General features: G+C 43.2%; 2 protein-coding genes across 2 annotated transcripts; both read left to right on the top strand.

Annotated features, from left to right (window-relative positions):
• The first annotated feature begins 4,765 nt into the window (after window positions 1–4,765).
• On the top strand, window positions 4,766–11,216 carry LOC142829694 (olfactory receptor 52M1-like). The gene is made up of 2 exons (XM_075930946.2): window positions 4,766–4,781; window positions 10,249–11,216. The coding sequence occupies exons 1-2, from the start codon at window positions 4,766–4,768 to the stop codon at window positions 11,214–11,216; spliced, it is 984 nt and encodes a 327-aa protein (XP_075787061.2).
• Window positions 11,217–17,701: 6,485 nt separating this feature from the next.
• On the top strand, window positions 17,702–18,649 carry LOC142829685 (olfactory receptor 52M1-like). The gene has a single exon (XM_075930860.2). It carries the CDS (start codon window positions 17,702–17,704, stop codon window positions 18,647–18,649), a length of 948 nt encoding a protein of 315 aa, XP_075786975.2.
• Window positions 18,650–19,815: the final 1,166 nt, after the last annotated feature.

The raw sequence follows: 19,815 nt of genomic DNA, 5'->3' as shown, positions 1-19,815 counted from the left end.
ACGAGGAAGAACGCCTTCCTTTGAAAGTTCCTCTTTCGAAAGAAGGCGTTCTTCAATGTAAAGAGGCCGTCTTCGAAAGAGAGCTTACAGACTCGCTGGGTGCTCTCTTTCGAAAAAGCGGATTTCTCTTTCGAAAGATCCGCCTGCAGTCTAGACGCGATCTTTCGAAAGAGGCTCTTTCGAAAGATGCTTTCGAAAGAGCCTCTTTCGAAAGAAGCCTGCAGTCTAGACATAGCCCTTCTCTCACCTAACTCTCAGTTAGGGCATTTCTACACTAGAGCTACATCTAGACTGCATCCCTCTGTCGACAGACAGATGTAGATTAGGCACATCAAAATTGATAATGAAGCCGGGATTTAAATATCCCGCACCTCATTAGCATAAACACGGCCGCCACTTTTTTTTTTAAACGGTGTTTTTTCGAAAAAAACCCCAGCAGTCTAGACGCGAAGCTGTCAAAAATAAACCCTTTTTCAACAAAGCCTGTATTCCTCAAAAAATTAGGTATTCCTCAAAAAAAGTGGCAGCCATGTTTATGCTAATGAGGTGAGGGATATTTAAATTCTGGCTTCATTAGCTATTTTGATCTGCCTAATCTACATCTCTCTCTCGACAGAGGGAGGCAGCCTAGAAATAGCTAAATAACTAAATTTGAAATAATAATTCCCAAAATATTTCCAAATAGCACGTCCATACTACAGGGAAAACTCAAAATTAGTCAGAGGCAGACTCCCTTAATGTGGATGCACTACCTCGACTTAGAGCCTCAGGAAGCTCTGAGGTGTAATTGCTTTGAATGACTTTGGGGAGTAGTTCTTTCAACAAAGCAGCTGAGCGTCCACACTAACCCTATTTTGAACTAGCAGTTTCCAAATAGGCATTATTCCTCATAAATTCTGGGGTTATTTTTTGAAAATAACAAGCCTGTTATTTTGAAATAATTTCAAAATAACAGGCTTGGTAGTGTGGACACTACCCTTCAAAATAACTCGCTAGTGTAGACATGCCTTACTGACAGAGAGACACTGGTTGTGGCAGGGAAGTCAATACTCTTGGTTTCTCTCTGCCAATCTCTGTATGACCCTGACTAACACATGTCTCCTGGTGCCTCCATTTTATGAATTGTGGAGATAGGTTCATAATATCTTCCATTTGCTGTGTTTTTGCAGATGCTTGAATATAAGGGCAGCCCAACATGATGATAGTTATTGATGACAATTATTGATCTCAGCTTCCATAGTAACATCTCCCGTGTCTGCAGACAGTGCTCATGTTTTCCCTCTGTCATCTTTCTCCAGATCTCTCTGTCTATCCTCTACGCAGCCGCACTGGGCATTCACAGGGAATCCAACCTGTGGAGATTAAGGCATTATCCCTTGTTTACTTACCAATTAACCACACAGAGTAGCCACTTCCTCTCTGACTCAGCCGGGAACCCAAGAGAGCTCTTCTCCCTTTGGAGAATTAATTACTGTTTACTCTTAAAGCTGCATTACCACCGATAGGTTTCTCCACAGCCTATTTACATCCAAAGGCTGCTTCTCCCTCTAGGATTGCACAGAGCTGTATTATAAATTGTGCAAACGCCTGTGTTGGGTCTCGGCGTGGGTTGTTGCTGTAAATGCTGGAGCGAGACAAGTGCGGGATACAACTGACTGATGGGGGTTCCCAGGTAAGATGCTTCCCTCTCAGAATTCACCGGTACCCATCTCTTGCTGAGGGGCTCACCAACTCAACATACCCAGTGCAACACGGGTGTGATGGGACAGAAATGAGGTCTGTTTTCCTTTCTGCATCATATACCCATTAAACACCACAGCTTCCTTTCAATGTCTGATGAGTTTGCGGCGGGATCATGAGCCAAAACGTCCCTGTTTGTTATGTCTCTCCCTCGCCCCCAGCTGGTGGCTGCCAGACCTGAGGTGGCTGCATTTCAGTGGCACATGAGATGCAATAGAAGGCCACATTTTGAAGCTGTTGCCCATACATTCCTCAGAATCCATTGAGGCAAAATTTTCGTAGGTGAAAGAACTCAAGGATAGGCTTCAGGAGCCATCTGTGTATCAATACACAGAGTCTGTCACCTCCTCCTCTGTACATTGAAGGCTTTGGCTGTTAACAGTCACATGACTTTCGCCTGCTGTGAAGCATGGAGGTGCTAAGGCTCCTCTAGGGAACAATGACAAGAATGTTTCAATGTGAGCCAAATATCTTGTCTTGCTGCTGGTACGTCAAAAATGTTCAAACAATGATTTTCCAGTAACAGACTAAGTCGGCCACTCCTCTGAAGGGTCAAAAAACAGTTCAGCTTGAAACAGACACCAGACGTGGAAAAACACAGTTTGGCAAACTTATAAGCAATAGAAAATGAGTTCTTATAAAAGACGTCACCGCTTTAACTAAAGGTGGTGTCACTAGCACCATCTACAATGACTACTTCACTTGTGAATGTCACTCGAGTAAGCTGTTTGCTCACATAGTGTCTGTGGCAAGGAGACATACAGACTATGTGCAAAAACTTCCTTTTATCAGTGTTACATTTTCAGACTTTCAATGGGCTGAATGTTCCCTTCGTCATGTTATAAGAACATAAGAACGGCCGTACTGGGTAAGACCAAAGGTCCTTCTAGCCCAGTAGCCTGTCTGCCGACAGTGGCCAGCACCAGGTCCCACAGAGAGGGTGGACCGAAGACAATGATCAAGCAATTTGTCTCCTGCCGTCTCTCTCCAGCCTCTGACAAGCAGAGGCCAAGGACACCATTTTATCCCCTGGCTAATAGCCTTTTATGGACCTAACCTCCATGAATTTATCCAGTTTCTCTTTAAACTCTATTATAGTCCTAGCCTTCACAGCCTCCTCTGGCAAGGAGTTCCACAGGTTGACTACACGCTGTGTGAAGAAGAACTTTCTTTTATTAGTTTTAAACCTGCTACCCATTAATTTCATTTGGTGTCCTCTACTTCTTCTATTATGGGAACTAATAAATAACTTTTCTTTATCGGCGCTCTCCACACCTCTCATGATTTTATAGACCTCTATCACATCCCCCCTCAGTCTCCTCTTTTCTAAACTGAAAAGTCTCAGTCGCTTTAATCTCTCCTCATATGGGACCCGTTCCAAACCCCTAATCATTTTAGTTGCCCTTTTCTGAACTCTTTCCAAGGCCAAAATATCTTTTTTGAGGTGAGGAGACCACATCTGTACACAGTATTCAAGATGTGGGTGTACCATAGTTTTATACAGGGGCAGTAAGATATTCTGGGTCTTATTTTCTATCCCTTTCCTAATAATTCCTAGCATCCTATTTGCCTTTTTGACCGCCGCTGCACACTGTGTGGAAGTTTTCAGAGAACTGTCCACGATAACGCCAAGATCTCTTTCCTGATTTGTCGTAGCCATATTAGCCCCCATCATACTGTACCTATAGTTGGGGTTATTTTTCCCAATGTGCATTACTTTACACTTATCCACATTAAATTTCATTTGCCATTTTGTTGCCCAATCACTCAGTTTGGTGAGATCTTCTTGGAGTCCCTCACAGTCTAATTCTGTCTTGACTATCCTAAACAGTTTGGTATCATCTGCAAATTTTACTACCTCACTGCTTACCCCTTTCTCCAGATCATTTATGAATAGTTGAAAAGGATTGGTCCCAGGACTGACCCTTGGGAGACACCACTAGTTACCCCTCTCCAATCTGAAAATTTACCATTTATTCCTACCCTTTGTTTCCTGTCTTTTAACCAGTTCTCAATCCAAGGAAGGACATTCCCTCTTATCCTATGGCCATGTATTTTACACAAGAGCCTTTGGTGAAGGACCTTGTCAAAGGCTTTCTGAAAATCCAAGTATACTATATCTACTGGATCCCCCTTATCCGCCTGTTTGTTAACCCCTTCAAAGAACTCTAATAGATTATTAAGACAGGATTTCCCTTTACAGAAACCATGTTGACTTTTGTCCAACAAATTATGGTCTTCTACATGCTTCACTATTTTATTCTTTACTATTGTTTCGACCAATTTTCCTGGTACTTAAGTTAGACTTACCGGTCTGTAATTGCCAGGATCGCCTCTAAAGCCCTTTTTGAATATTGATGTCATGTTGGCTACCTTCCAGTCATTAGGTACAGAAGCCGATTTAAAGGATAGGTTACAAACCACAGATAATAGCTCAGCAATTTCCCATTTGAGTTCTTTTAGAACCCTTGGATGAATGCCATCCGGTCCCGGAGATTTGTTAACATTAAGTTTTTCTATTTGTTCCAAAACCTCCTCTAATGACACTTCAATCCGGGACAGTTCCTCAGATTCATCACCCACAAAGGACGGTGCAGATTCGGGAATCTCCCCAACGTCCTCAGCCGTGAAGACTGAAGCAAAGAAATCATTTAATTTCTCAGCAATGGCTTTATCATCCTTGATTGCTCCTTTTATAGCTCGATCATCTAGGGGACCCACAGGTTTTTTAGCAGGCTTCCTGCTTCTAATGTACTTAAAAAACATTTTGTTATTTCTTTTTGAGTTTTTGGCTAGCTGTTTCTCAAAATCTTTTTTTGCTTTTCTTATTACATGTTTACACTTGATTTGACAGTGTTTATGTTCCTTTCTATTTATCTCATTAGGATTGGACTTCCACATCTTAAAAGATACCTTTTTGTCCCTCACTGCTTCTTTTACATGGTGGTTAAGCCACACTGACACTTTTTTAGGTCTCTTGCTATGTTTTTTAATTTGGGGTATACATTTAAATTGGGCCTCTATTATGGTGTCTTTAAAAAGTTTCCATGCAGCTTTCAGAGAGACAGTCAACAGAATTGGATATTAGGAAAAACTATTTCCCTAGGAGGGTGGGGAAGCACTAGGAGGGGTTCCCTAGGGAAGGGGTGGAATCTCCATCCCTAGAGGTTTTTTAATCTCAGATTGACAAAACCCTGGCTGGGATGATTGTGTTGGATTGGTCCTACTTGGGGCAGAGGGCAGGACTCCATGATTCCTGAGGTATCTTCCAGCCCTAGGATTCTATGAGTCTATGGTTCTATGCAATGCTTGATCTATTCTCTTTCAATAGATTCATAGAATTTTAGTCCAGAAGGGACCGACAGATCATTCAGTCTGAATGCCAGTATAAACTAGGCAAATACAACTTAGATGGTGCTACTATAAGGTGGGTGCATAACTGGCTGGATAACCGCACTCAGAGAGTAGTTATTAATGGTTCTCAATCCTGCTGGAAAGATATAACAAGTGGGGTTCCGCAGGGGTCTGTTTTGGGACCGGCTCTTTTCAACATCGTCATCAATTATTTAGATATTGGCATAGAAAGTACACTTATTAAGTTTGCAGATGATACCAAGCTGGGAGGGGTTGCGACTAATCTGGAGGATAGGGTCATAATTCAATGACTTCTTTGTTTCGGTCTTCACCGAGAAGTCTGGAGGTGTGCCTAACGTAGTGAATACAAGCAGAGAGAGGGTAGGTTTAGAAGATAGGATTCACAAAGAACAAGTTAAAAGTCACTTAGGAAAGTTAGATGTCAGCAAGTCACCAGGTCCTGATGAAATGCATCCCAGGATACTCAACGAGCTGATAGAGGAGGTATCTGAGCCTTTAGCTATGATCTTTGAAAAATCATGGCAGACAGGGGAGATTCCAGAAGACTGGAAAAGGGCAAATATTGTGCCCATCTATAAAAAGGGGAATAAGAACAACCCAGGAAACTACAGACCGGTCAGTTTAACGTCTGTCCCAGGGAAGATAATGGAGCAGGTAATTAAGGAAATCCTATGCAAACACTTGGAAGGTAATAAAGTGATAGGGAATATCCAGCATGGGTTTGTGAAGAACAAGTCATGCCAAACTAATCTGATAGCTTTCTTTGATAAGATAACGAGCCTTGTGGATAAGGGAGAAGCGGTGGATGTCATATACCTAGACTTTAGTAAGGCATTTGATACGGTCTCGCATGATATTCTTATTGATAAACTAGGCAAATATAACTTAGATAGGGCCACGATAAGATGGGTGCATAATTGGCTGGATAACCGTAGTCAGAGAGTTGTTGTTAACGGTTCTAAATCCTGCTGGAAAGGGATAACAAGTGGAGTTCCTCAAGGGTATGTTTTGGGACCCGTACTGTTCAATATCTTCATCAATGATGTAGATATTGGGATAGAGAGTACGCTTATTAAGTTTGCGGATGATACCAAACTGGGTGGGGTTGCGACTTCTTTGGAGGATAGGGACATAATTCAAAATGACCTTAGCAAGTTAGAGAAATGGTCAGAGGTAAACAGGATGAGGTTTAATAAAGAGAAATGCAAAGTGCTCCACTTAGGAAGGAACAATCAGTTCCATACATACAAGATGGGAAGCGACTGTCTAGGAAGGAGCATGGCAGAAAGGGATCTAGGGGTCATAGTGGACCACAAGTTGAATATGAGTCAACAGTGTGATGCTGTTGCCAAAAAAGCAAATATGATTCTAGGTTGTATCAACAGGTGTGTTGTAAGCAAAACTCGTGAAGTCATTCTGCCGCTCTACTCTGCACTAGTTAGGCCTCAGCTGGAGTACTGTGTCCAGTTCTGGGCGCCACATTTCAAGAAAGATGTGGAGAAACTGGAAAGGGTACAGAGAAGAGCGACAAGAATGATTAAAGGTCTAGAGAACATGACCTATGAAGCCAGGCTTCATGAACTGGGCTTGTTTAGTTTGGAAAAAAGAAGATTAAGGGGGGACATGATAGCGGTTTTCAAATATCTAAAAGGGTGTCACAAGGAGGAAGGAGAAAATTTGTTCCTCTTGGTTTCTGAGGACAGGACAAGGAGTAATGGGCTTAAAGTGCAGCAGGGGAGGTTTAGATTGGACATTAGGAAAAAATTCCTAACTGTCAGGGTGGTCAAATATTGGAATAAATTGCCAAGGGAGGTGGTGGAATCTCCCTCTCTGGAGATATTTAAGAACAGGTTAGATAGACATCTGTCAGGGATGGTGTAGGTGGAGCTTGGTCCTGCCTTGAGGGCGGGGGGCTGGACTCGATGACCTCTTGAGGTCCCTTCCAGTCCTATTATTCTATGATTCTATGATTCTATGAACTCAAAATGATCTGGACAAATTGGAGAAATGGTCTGAGGTAAACAGGATGAAGTTTAATAAAGACAAATGCAAAGTGCTCCACTTAGGAAGGAACAATCAGTTTCACACATACAGAATGGGAAGCGACTGTCTGGGAAGGAGTACGGCAGAAAGGGATCTAGGGGTTATAGTGGACCACAAGCTGAATATGAGTCAGCTGTGTGATGCTGTTGCAAAAAAAGCTAACATGATTTGGGATGCATTAACAGGTATGTTGTGAGCAAGACACGAGAAGTCATTCTTCTGCTCTACTCTGTGCTGGTTAGGCCTCAGTTGGAGTATTGTGTCCAGTTCTGGGCACCACATTTCAAGAAAGATGTGGAGAAATTGGACAGGGTCCAGAGAAGAGCAACAAGAATGATTAAAGGTCTAGAGACCATGATCTATGAAGGAAGGCTGAAAGAATTGAGTTTGTTTAGTTTAGAAAAGAGAAGACTGAGGGGGGGGCATGATAGCTGTTTTCAGGTATCTAAAACGGTGTCATAAGGAGGAAGGAGAAAACTTGTTCATCTTGGCCTCTCAGGATAGAACGAGAAGCAATGGGCTTAAACTGCAGCAAGGGAGGTTTAGGTTGGACGTTAGGAAAAAGTTCCTAACTGTCAGGGTGGTCAAACACTGGAATAAATTCCCCAGGGAGGTTGTGGATCCCCATCTCTGAAGATATTTAAGAATAGGTTAGATAACTGTCTATCAGGGATGGTCTAGACAGTATTTAGTCCTGCCATGAGGGCAGGGGACTGGACTCGATGACCTCTCGAGGTCCCTTCCAGTCCTAATATTCTATGATTCTATAATATGGGCCATTAAATGTTACCTAGTAAACCCATAATAAGCTCCTTAAATTGTGTTTGGCTAAAGCCTGGTCTGTGATTCCACTGAGATTTTACATCAGAGAAACCTAGATCTACAGGATAAGAAGGAACTGTGGGGTCCAGCTAGTCTAACCCCATCAAGCCTCCTTAAGATTCTCTTCCACCCTTTAGATCATCTTTGTCCCATGCCTCTAGATCATTTTGACATACTCTACATCCTTCCTATACATGGGTGACCCAAATCAGATACAATAAACCATAACTAGTGCCAAGTAAGGCAATTCTGTCACCTCCCATGACTTGCATGCAATCCCTTGTTTAATGAAACCCCAAACTGCCTTTTTGCCACAGCTACACCCTGAGAGGTGTAGCTATGTCAAATAACCCTCGTATAGATAGCATGAGGGCAAATGAAGAATTCTTCCACTGCCCCAGCTACTACCTGTCATGGATTACTTATGCTGATGGGAGAATCCTTGCTGTTGGTGTTAGCAGTGTCTACCCTGATGTGCTACACCAGAAACCATTACAGCCTTTTAAGTCTCGTCAAGCCCTCAAGAAGATCTTCCAGAAAAGCATCCAGTTTGGATCATCAGTCCGGTTTATGTGTACTGATTGAAAATGAAAACTATGCAATATCAGTAGAGCATATTCCCCAATACTAAAACAAATGCCTCAGAGCAATCCAAGCATATTGCATCTGGGCATGTCCCTTGCTGAACCGAATATTCTACTGTAGATACGGTTTAACGTTCTTCTTGAAGTGTTTTCCAGTTTCTCAGCACTCATCCCCTAACGTGAGATGGGTACCTTAAACTGCTTCTCTCTAAATGCAGAACAAAATTATATATTGAAAGCATATTTTCAACTGCCTCTAGACGTTTCTTTTCTCCCCATCATAACTGGTGTACAAAATTTCTGTTGTTCTTACTATATTTAATAACCTCCTTTTTGTGATATATAGCTCTGCTAGACAGTGATTCCCCCGCCCCCAATCTCAGTAGCTAATGAACTCCTCTTGCAAATTCACAATTTTCATTCCCATTTTTCTGTCCACTTTTTCCGCTCAATCCGTTTTTCTCCTCAGTTTTGGGGAAATAGTACTTTTGAAGCACCGAGCATACGTCCACCCAGCAGCATTATTTCAGAATAACTGACCTTATTCCAAAATAACAAACAGCGCGTCTACACTACAAGCCTTTATTTTGAAATAACATCGAGCTTGAGGATTTCTTTCTCCGACTCATGGTAACACTCATTTCATGAGGAGTAAGGGACGTCAAAAGGAGAGTGATCTTCCTTCAACTTCCTGCTGTGTAGACAGCACCAAAAGCTAAATTAAGCTATTTTGACTTTAGCTACACAATTGATGTAGCTGAAGTTGTGTAGCTTAATTAGAATTTTGCCCTGCTGTGTAGACATACCCTAAGGCTGTGTCTAGACTGGCCACTTTTTCCGGAAAAGCAGTCGCTTTTCTGGAAAAACTTGCCAGCTGTCTACACTGGCCACTTGAATTTCCGCAAAACTACTGACGATCTCATGTAAGATTGTCAGTGTTTTTGCGGAAATACTATGCTGCTCCCGTTCGGGCAAAAGTCTTTTTCTGAAAAACTTTTGCGCAAAAGGGCCAGTGTAGACAGCAGAGATTTGTTTTCCACAAAAAAGCCCCGATCACGAAAATAGAGATTGGTTTTGTTTTTTTTGCGGAAAAGTGCATCTAGATTGGCCACGGATGCTTTTCCGCAAAAAGTGCTTTTGCGGAAAAGTGTCCTGCCAATCTAGATGCGCTTTTCCGAAAATGGTTTTAACGGAAAATGTTCTCTCTTTGTCCATTTGAATGTAGTAAATCCCATTCTTTATTTTCCTCTACTCTGTCATATTCATCTCACAGTTTTCCTGGGGGAGGGATAGCTCAGCAGTTTGAGCATTGGTCTGCTAAACCCAAGGTTGTGAGTTCAATCCTCGTGGAGACCATTTAGGGATTTGGGGCAAAAATTTGTCAGGCATGGTACTTGGTTCTGCTGTGAAGGCAGGGGACTGGACTCAATGACTTTTCAAGGTCCCTTCTCATTCTAGGAGATAGGCAGTCTCCATTATCTTAAAATTTATCAATTTTTCTCACCTATATGTCTTACAGAGCCTGAGAGAACAGAACTGAGCGTATAATGACAGCAAGTGATTCTCCATCCTTTTCCGTAAGCCTCAACATTGTCTTTGTTTTGGCCGCTCATGCGAATGAGCAGGTGTTTCCATTCAGCCGCTGGCAATGATGCTCAGGGCTTTCCCCTGAGGTGTGTTCCAGTTGGGATATTTCCCTGGAACATGTCAGATTCCAACATAACTGACTTTATCAATCTTTCCACATTCATCCTGCTGGGCATTCCCGGCCTGGAGGAGGCCCATGTCTGGCTCTCCATCCCCTTCTGCACCATGTACATCATAGCCATCTTGGGGAACTTCACCATCCTGTTCATTGTGAAGAGGGAGCTGAGCCTCCATGTACCCATGTACTATTTCCTCTGCATGCTGGCTGCCACCGACTTGGTCCTGTCTACATCCATCATGCCCAAAACACTGAGCATCTTCTGGTTCAATTCCAGGGAGATTGGTTTCAATGCCTGCTTCACCCAGCTGTTCTTCCTTCACTGCTTCACAGTGGTGGAGTCTGGGATATTTGTGGCCATGGCATTGGATCGCTACGTGGCCATTTGTGATCCTCTGAGACATTCCACCATCTTGACAAACCGCATGGTGGCCAAGATCGGCCTGGCCGTGGTGCTGCGTGGTGTCATGCTTGTCTTGCCCTGTCCCCTCCTGGCGAGGCAGTGGCCATATTGCAGAACCAACATCATCGCCCACTCGTACTGCAAGAACATAGCTGTGGTGAGCTTGGCCTGTGCCGACAGCCGTGTCAGCAATTACTACTGCCTGTCTGTGATACTCTTTGTGGTCTCCTTGGATATGTTCTTTATCACAGTGTCCTATATCCAGATCCTTAGGGCCATTTTCAGCCTCCCCACAAAGGACGCCCGCCTCAAGACCTTTGGGACTTGCAGCACTCACCTCTTTGCCATCTTAGCTTTTTATATCCCCGATGTCTTATCCTCCATCATGCACCGGTTGCATGACAATGTGCCACAGCATGTCCCCATTCTCATTTCAAATGTGCACCTTGTGGTGCCCCCCATGCTGCACCCTATCATCTATGGGGTGAGGGCAAAGGAAATCCGGGGAAGGTTGCTCAGGTCCTTTATGCATAAAAGAAATTAAAGTTCTCTTTTAGTGGATTCACTCTAAGACTAAACTCCATGCAGAGCTCATAGGTGATATGGTGCTTTGGAACATATTGAGTTGCCACCTTTCCTATTGCTTATAATGGGACCCCTAAGGCACCATCCTTTACCACATGTCTTCCAAAAATATTTATCCCTACTCTATCTCTTCTGCCCAAGACCTTCCTGTCATTCTTTCCTCTCTTCCCCTCCCCTTCTCACTCATTGGATCATCGCTATGCCCCCACAAGCCCCTTGGCTGCAAGTAAATTATTCCAGGTTTTAAATGGTGTTGGTGGGGAGTTTAATCATGTTATCAGCATCTGCTTAGGCTCTTGAAAGCTTTAGGTTTTTGGTAGATAACTTAGCAATTAGCTGAGAAGAGCATTGTATCTAATTCCTATATAAAAGACAAATTTAAATACATTTCTTATACTAATATGATCTGATATCTTCTCACAAATATCTTAAGGGACACTCTTAGGTTTACAATTTTAATAAATATTTATTATTAATGAAAGCGGGAGAGAGAGAGTGAGAGAGACCCTGTCGTTGCCTGTTGAATTCCATCTCAGATCTGGAAGGGGATAGAGAGGTAGTGAGATACCATTCAAGGTCGTGACTTCTAGTTTGAAAATCACTGACTTAGATCCTACCCAAAGATGACTCTGTGGTCTAGCCTTCAGTATGAAATATCTGAAGTTTTTTTTCTAAAGAAAAAAGGAAAGGAAAGCTGAAAGTGAAAGGAATCAAACACACACAATGATTGCAAAATTCTTGGTGCGGGCCTATAGCCATGATGGAATAAACTGCTGGCTTAAGTCAAGTCTGGTTGTTTCCAAATCATTGGAGGACCTCAGTCCCTTTGTTAGAATGCTGCCGTAGGTATAAATCTATAGTCCAGAGCAGGGGTGTGGAAACATTTTTGTGTCAGGGGCCACTTAACCCACAGAAAAATAGTTCGGGATTGCCCACAAGTAAGATGCAAAAAAACCTACCCCTCATAGAAGTGGCCCCCAACTGAGAAGGAGAATGACTGTTCCCCACATTCAACCTCACATACCAGAGCCTTGGTAGATTGTGTGCTCCAGCCCTTTGGAGAATAGCGGGGAAAAGCATGATAGCTAACGATACTATGCACATGCAAAATGATGTTTCCTAATGACACATACAAGGAACCCTTGCTGTTAGGTTTAAAAGTTTTATCTTTTTTATATTTGTATTTTAGGTTTAATGATGAAAGCAATGTAGCAATGTAGTTCAATGATGTAGCAATAATATAGTAACGTAAGGTAACATATTAACTCCCATTTAATATTTTGTTAAACTAAGTCCTTTCGATTAAATGCATAGTCCTTCATTTTAAAGTTTAGTAAGTTTAGTAATTGTTTCCTTGTTTTAAAGTGTAGTGAGTAAAGAGATAGAGTTTTGGTATTGTGTCTGTGTAATTAAACTAGAGGATTGTTGAAGGCTAAGGCCTTAATTGTTTGATTTACAATGCCTTTTTGCTTTGCCCAATGAAGATATTAATGTTATGCTCTTCCTCGAGACTCCATGTAAAAGATTGTTTATGTGTGAAAGTGGTATGTATGTGTCGAGATAAAGGTGCGAAAGTTATTGCTCAGAACCAGATGGCCGAAGAAGGAGGGGTGAGCGTGGGTGAAGACAAACTGTAAAAGACAGACTGTGAAGAGACATCTGAAAAAACGATCTGTGCATACCTATGGTCACGGATTGGCAGAATTGATCGCTCTAAAGGTGAAGGGGGGCACCCCTGAAAACAACTGATTAAATCCAGGACAGGATGAGCCTTTCAAGATGTTTTGGGAATGAATGTCAACATCAGAGGATAACAATAACAGGTCACAGACTGACACAGTGAAATCCATAAAGGAGAGGATTATAAAAGCAGGGTGCCTTGCTATGGGACTTTGGGTTCGTCTTGCCACCAACTCCAGGGGAGCTTCGGATCGATCGACTGACAAAGGCCCTGCTCTCCCTCTGTGTTCAATCTGGCTGGCTACTAGATTGATACAGAATCTGGACTGGTAACTATGACATCGACTAGCGGGACCGTGTATACATGGTGTTTGTATGTGCGAGTGACTGAAAAGCATATGTAACTGTTGTATTCTCAATAAATGCTGCCTTTTCCCCTGTAAAAGATCTTGTGTGCTTCATTTAAGTATAAGATTGCTCCCTTTTGAGATCTCTAGACTCAGCTAAAATATGTGATAAAAGGTGCACAGAGCTCTGCAAGAACACATGAGGATAACACTACAATGTTTTGCAACCCTTCACAGTTAACTAAATGGAGATATGCCTATCTTATAGAACTGGAAGGGACCTTGAGAAGTCATCAAGTCCAGTCCCCTTCACTCATAGCAAGACCAAGTATCATCCCTGAGGGATTTAGCCCAGATTGCTAAATGGCCCCTTCAAGGAATGAATTCACAACCCTGGTTTAGCAAGCCAATGCTCAAACCATTGAGCTAACCCTCCCCCACCGTCTCCAGGGGCCATGGTCCAAACCTACAATATCGCCTCCATCTCATTGCTTTACTATATTAATGAGTAACACTCCTTCAAGAAAATAACAGGGTAGGCATGGCATTCTCTGCTCCAAAGCAGCACCCTGGCACCCCCACATCTGCAATATTGTTATAATTCTTGTGTGTTTTATACATGGTGTATCATGCAAAGTATCAATGGAAAGGATATGTTTTGCTAAATATGCTGAACCTATTTGCATACATGTACCAGTATTTGAAAGTCGTTTGCTCCTAGATAATACCCACAAGGAGCTTAAATGTAATTTTACCAGTACATTGTAGATGTACCAGTCAAGGAAATGGCTCATTATGGAACACAATAGACCTTAGAAGACACTTCACACCATGTGATCTGTGCTGGGGGATTTTGCTAGGAAAAATGAAGCTCCCACCACACAGCAGAAGCTATAATAGAGGAAACAACAGCCTCACTTGGTGGAAGAAAACATTGTCCTCACTCTGCATTTGTAAGCAACAAGTAGCCAGAGGCAGTTTTATTACGAGCTGCAGCAAGGGAAAAACTGGTTCATACGGGGGGGGGGGGGGGGGAGGCGGGGGAGAAGCCCCCCTGTGAGGCAGATCTTTGAATACAAACAATTATGAAACAGTTTATATACTGTCCATTAGATATAATAACAATAACAATTGGTCTCCTTCCCATTACAAACACCAATGGCTAACATTTATTTTAGTTCCACCCAGATGCTCCTTATCTCAAGGTCTCTGCCAGAGTCAGCATTCTATCCTTATCTCCGTATGGAGACGAGAGGCGAAGGCAACGTCTAATTACAGATCTTGCGTTGTCACACCACAGACTTAGCCTGACTCTTGCTCTCTTGTTAACAAGACCAAGATGGCTGCACACAAATTCCCTTATTCCCTTTTCCTGCCTCCACACAAAGTTCTGGGTTCCCCTCTGTCATCTGTCCCCAGATCTCTCTGTCTACAATCGACACAGCCTCCCTGGGCATTTACAGGGAATAAGATCTGTGGAGATGGAGGCATTATCTTGTGTTTACTTACGCATCAACCATACGCAGATTAGCCAATTCCCCTCTGACTCAGCAGCGAGCTCAAGAGATCACTTCTCCCTTTGGGAAGGACTCTTAATTATTGTTTACTCTTAAAATTGAATCGATACTATATTATACCGATAGGTTTCTCCACAGTCTATTTACATCCAAAGGCTGCTTCTCCCCTTGACACTAAGCGCACCCCACTGGGAGATCATAGAACTATATTATAAGTTGTTCAAACCCCTAAGTAATTTCTCGGCGTGGGATGTTGCCGCAGATGCTGGAGCAAGAGAGGTGCGGGATACAACTGTCTGAAGGGGCTTCCCAGGTAAGAAGCTTCCCTCTCAGAATTCCCCAGTACCCATCTCTTGCTGGGAGGGGCATGGGCGTGATGGCACAGAGACTAGGTCTGTTTTCCTTTCTGCTCTGCACAGCCACGAAACACCACACCTTCCTTACTACTCCTGATGAATTTGCTCCAGGTTCATGAGGCAAAATGTCCCACTTGGCAGTTTCTCCATTGGGCTGATGGCTTCCAAACCAGAGGAGGCTGTATGCCAGTGGCTTATGCTTTTATATATGTGCCACGCAAGGCCACATTCTGAAGACGCGGCCCAGACATTGCTGTCTGAGGCAAATCTCTCTTCAGTGTAAGCACTGAGGAAACACCTCAGGAGCCAGCCGTGTGATAATGCACAGAGTCTGTTATCTCCTTCTCTTGCATTTGAGGGCTCTGGCGTTTTCATGTGCTGAAAAGCATAATGGGGCTAGGGACAAAGGAACAATAAGAAGACTTTTTCAACATGGGCATCTTGCCTCTAAGGTGTTAGGTCCGAAAACTTCAAAAAAAAATAGTTAAGTAGAAACTGGGCCTCGAAAATTACAGCCCGAATGCTTGATGTTTGGGGTGCTTGTAAGCAACAGAAAATGAGTTGTCCATGTAGAAGGTGTCAGAGCACCTTACCCAAGTCAATGCCACCAGCATCAAGCTCAATGAAAAATCCATTTGTGAATCCCATTCAGGTAAGCTCGTTCCTCCTATAATGTTTCAGGCAAGGAGCTGCACAGCAGAAATATGGATTCTGTAAATGAAATCATGTATCAGTGTTACATGTTCAAACTTTCAATGGAACTCGATGTTCCCTTTTTCACGTGTTGTGAGAGACAGTAAATACACAAGGACTCCATTTTGGGCATGGAGTGGGGGGGAGCAGCCATGCACTCCGGGACGTGGCTAGCTTTTCATCCCGTTCCTCAAGAGACGTGAGGAGAAAGTGCTTCCATTCCGTGCCTGCCTTTCACATCTGGCTGGTGAAGGAAAAAAGTGGAAACTAGCTCAAATTACAAAGGATGAATAGAAGCAAAAACCACAAGTATGCAGGAGCAAGATTAGAAAGGTAAAGGCCCAGAATGAGCTCAAACTAGCTAGCGACATAGAGGAAAACAAGAAGACATTCTATAAATATATTAGAAGCAAGAGGAAGACCAAGGACAGGGTAGGCCCACAGCTCAGTGATGAGGGAGAAACAAAAACAGGAAACTTGGAAATGGCAAAAGTGCTTAATGATTTCTTTGTTTCGGTGTTCACCAAGAAGTCTGATGATGAAGGAATGTCTAACATAGTGCATACTAGTGGGAATGGGGCAGGCTTAGAAGATAAAATTTTTAAAAAAGTTAAAAATCACTTAGAAAAGTTAGATGTCTCAACCTTCTGAAATAAAAAAGTATCTCCAATGCAGCCCAAGAACATATTGGATAATCTGTTCCTTCCTGTGTTAGTTTCCCAACAGATGTCTGGATAGTTGAAGTCCCCCATCACCACCAAATCCTGCATTTTGGATGATTTTGTTAGTTGTTTAAAAAAAGCCTCATCCACCTCTTCTGCCGGGGTAGGTGGTCCATAGTAGACCCCTAGCATGACATCACCCTTATTTTTTAGCCCTTTTAACCTAACTCAGAGGCTCTCAACATGTCTGCCCCCTCCATTCATCTCCACCGCAGTCCAAGTGTATAACATTTTTAAAACATAAAGCAGCACCTCCTTTTTTTCCCTCCCTATTCTTTCTGAGCAAACTGTGCCATTCTATACCAATATCTTCTAAAGCACTAAGTGTCAGTAGATACCATGGGTTGGAGATTGCTATTAACAGTTCTATTGAGTGCTATTAACAGTTATTTGTTTATCTCCTTTGTAGTCAATATGAAACCTTTTTTTAAACCAATTTTGGTTTTGTTTTGGTTGGTTTTTTGTTTGTTGCCATTTGTCCGTGTGTTGGTAAAGATACTCTCAAACATTACGCACATTGTAAGTGATGTACAACACTAATACAATAATACAGCAGTAAAACAATGAAACGGCAATAAAAAAGCAGCAACTTTGTTTTACCCAGTAGCCAAGTTTAAATCGACCGACAGTGATTTCTAGCTGATTGCTAACGTCATTTTCCGCATATAGGAGATTGAGGGGTAGTTGACAAGTCTCTTGTTTATAAAGCACTTTTCTTTTTCTTTTCTTTTTTTATGCTTTGGGAGTCCCTTTGCCATATACTGGTATTTTCTGGTAGGAATGTGGCGTGATATAAAGGTTTCCCACACAAGTGTGTGTGGGAATTGTTATGTGTGGAACGCCATCATATTTGGAATTGGCATTAGTCGGGGCAGTGGTTCATGGTTCATTTCTCAGAATAATGAAAATGTCAGTTTGCTGAGTGCAAAGAGTGTACTGTCGACTTCACCCATGAGAAAAATGTCCATTAGTTCACGCACTGTCTCATATTTATATTTTCTCCACACCCAGGTTTTTGTACGGAGGCTATCGCCTTAGGTCCTGGGAACAAACAGAAAGTCAGGAGAACATACGGAACCTGCCGGAGACAACATTTCTCTTTCAGAGTTGGGCTCTTTCACCTCTGTCCATGTCCGATTCCAACACCACTGACTTCACCAACCCTTCCGTCTTCATCCTGCTGGGCATTTCTGGCCTGGAGGCCGCCCATGTCTGGATCTCCATCCCCTTCTGCGCCACATACATTGTAGCCATCTTGGGGAACGTTACCATCCTTTTCATTGTGAAGAGGCAACCGAGTCTCCATGGGCCCATGTACTATTTCCTCTGCATGCTGGCCATCACCGACCTGGGCCTGTGTAACTCCATCCTGCCCAAATCACTGAGCATCTTCTGGTTCAATTCCAGGGAGATCTATTTCAGTGCCTGCCTCGCCCAAATGTATTTAATTAACTGCTTTGCAGTCATGGAGTCTGGGATCTTCGTGGCCATGGCTTTTGATCGCTATGTGGCCATCTGTGAGCCCCTGCGACATTCCACCATCCTGACCAACCGCGTGGTGGCCAAGATCGGCCTGACCGTGGCACTGCGCGGCAGCATGATTGTGCTTCCGTATCTCCTCCTGGCCCAGCAATGGCCATATTGCAGAACCAACATCATTGCCCATTCATACTGCAAGCACATATCTTTGGTGTCCCTGGCCTGCGCCGACATCCGTGTCAGTAGTTACTACAGCCTGACCGTGACAGTCTTTGTGACTGGTCTGGATGTGTTTTTTATCTCAGTGTCCTATAGCCAGATTCTCAGGGCCATCTTCAGCCTGCACTCAAAGGATGCCCGGCTCAAAACCTTTGGGACCTGCAGCTCCCACCTCTGTGCCATCTTAATCTGTTATATCCCAGACGTCTTCTCCACTGTCATGCACCGGTTTGGTAGCAATGTGCCCCTGTATGTCCTCATTCTTTTTGCTACTGTGTGCCTTGTGGTGCCTCCCATGCTACACCCCATTATCTATGGGATGAGGACCAAGCAAATACGGGAGAGTCTGCTCTGGATTTTCACTCATAACAGACCCTAAAGTTTCCTCCTGGTGGAAACCCTTAGACCGAACTCCACTCTTGAGAAGGTTCTGGACCATCCTTCCTGAAGCAAGTGGGTGGAGGAGAGGAAGAAGTGTCTTGTCTAGCAGAGAGATGGAGGTCTCTTGTGAAGGGAGATGTAATTCACAGAGCATAACTCTTCAGCCAGACACCTAACACAAGGCAAAGCAGACTTAAGCACCAGGCCACTTCCAAATATCTTCACATCACCTCCACAATCCCAATGCAGGCCCCATCAAGAGGAGCTTAGTCTGCCATCCCTACTGCAAAAGACAGTGAGAGGAAAGGAAAACCAGCAACTAAACACATGCAAACGTTCACAGAGCAGGTCAAGGACACCATGGGTTTTGAGAAAACCAGACTTTCTCTGCACAAGGTGTGGTATAATGAAAACACCTAGTAGTGTTGATAAGAAAAACACTGGCGTTATTGTTCTATCTCATGATGTAATGTTTGTTTCCAATGGTAAATCATATAGCAAAGAACCTGATACTGTTGGTAACTTCTATGAAAATGCATAATGATTTTTTGGGGAAAAACCTTTTGGAACATGCTAGGAGGAGTAAAAGAAAAGCTTTACGGGGATACCGCTTCTCAACTCACACCTGTAAAGAGGTTCTAAGCTTGCCTCAGTCAGGATACCATCATAGAATCATAGGACTGGAAGGGACCTCGAGAGGTCATCGAGTCCAGTCCCCCGCCCACAAGGCAGAACCAAGCTCCGTCTACACCATCCCTGACAGATGTCTATCTAACCTGTTCTTAAATATCTCCAGAGAGGGAGATTCCACCACCTCCCTTGGCAATTTATTCCAATATTTGACCTCCCTGACAGTTAGGAATTTTTTCCTAATGTCCAATCTAAACCTCCCCTGCTGCACTTTAAGCCCATTACTCCTTGTCCTGTCCTCAGAAACCAAGAGGAACAAATTTTCTCCTTCCTCCTTGTGACACCCTTTTAGATATTTGAAAACCGCTATCATGTCCCCCCTTAATCTTCTTTTTTCCAAACTAAACAAGCCCAGTTCATGAAGCCTGGCTTCATAAGTCATGATCTCTAGACCTTTAATCATTCTTGTCGCTCTTCTCTGTACCCTTTCCAATTTCTCCACATCTTTCTTGAAATGTGACGCCCAGAACTGGA

This window comes from Pelodiscus sinensis, chromosome 1 (assembly GCF_052426305.1).
Source record: "Pelodiscus sinensis isolate ZL-2025 chromosome 1, ASM5242630v1, whole genome shotgun sequence".
Lineage (NCBI taxonomy): Eukaryota > Metazoa > Chordata > Testudines > Trionychidae > Pelodiscus > Pelodiscus sinensis.
Note: the sequence above shows the minus strand (reverse complement) of the source record. Positions and strands in the feature narration are given on the sequence as shown.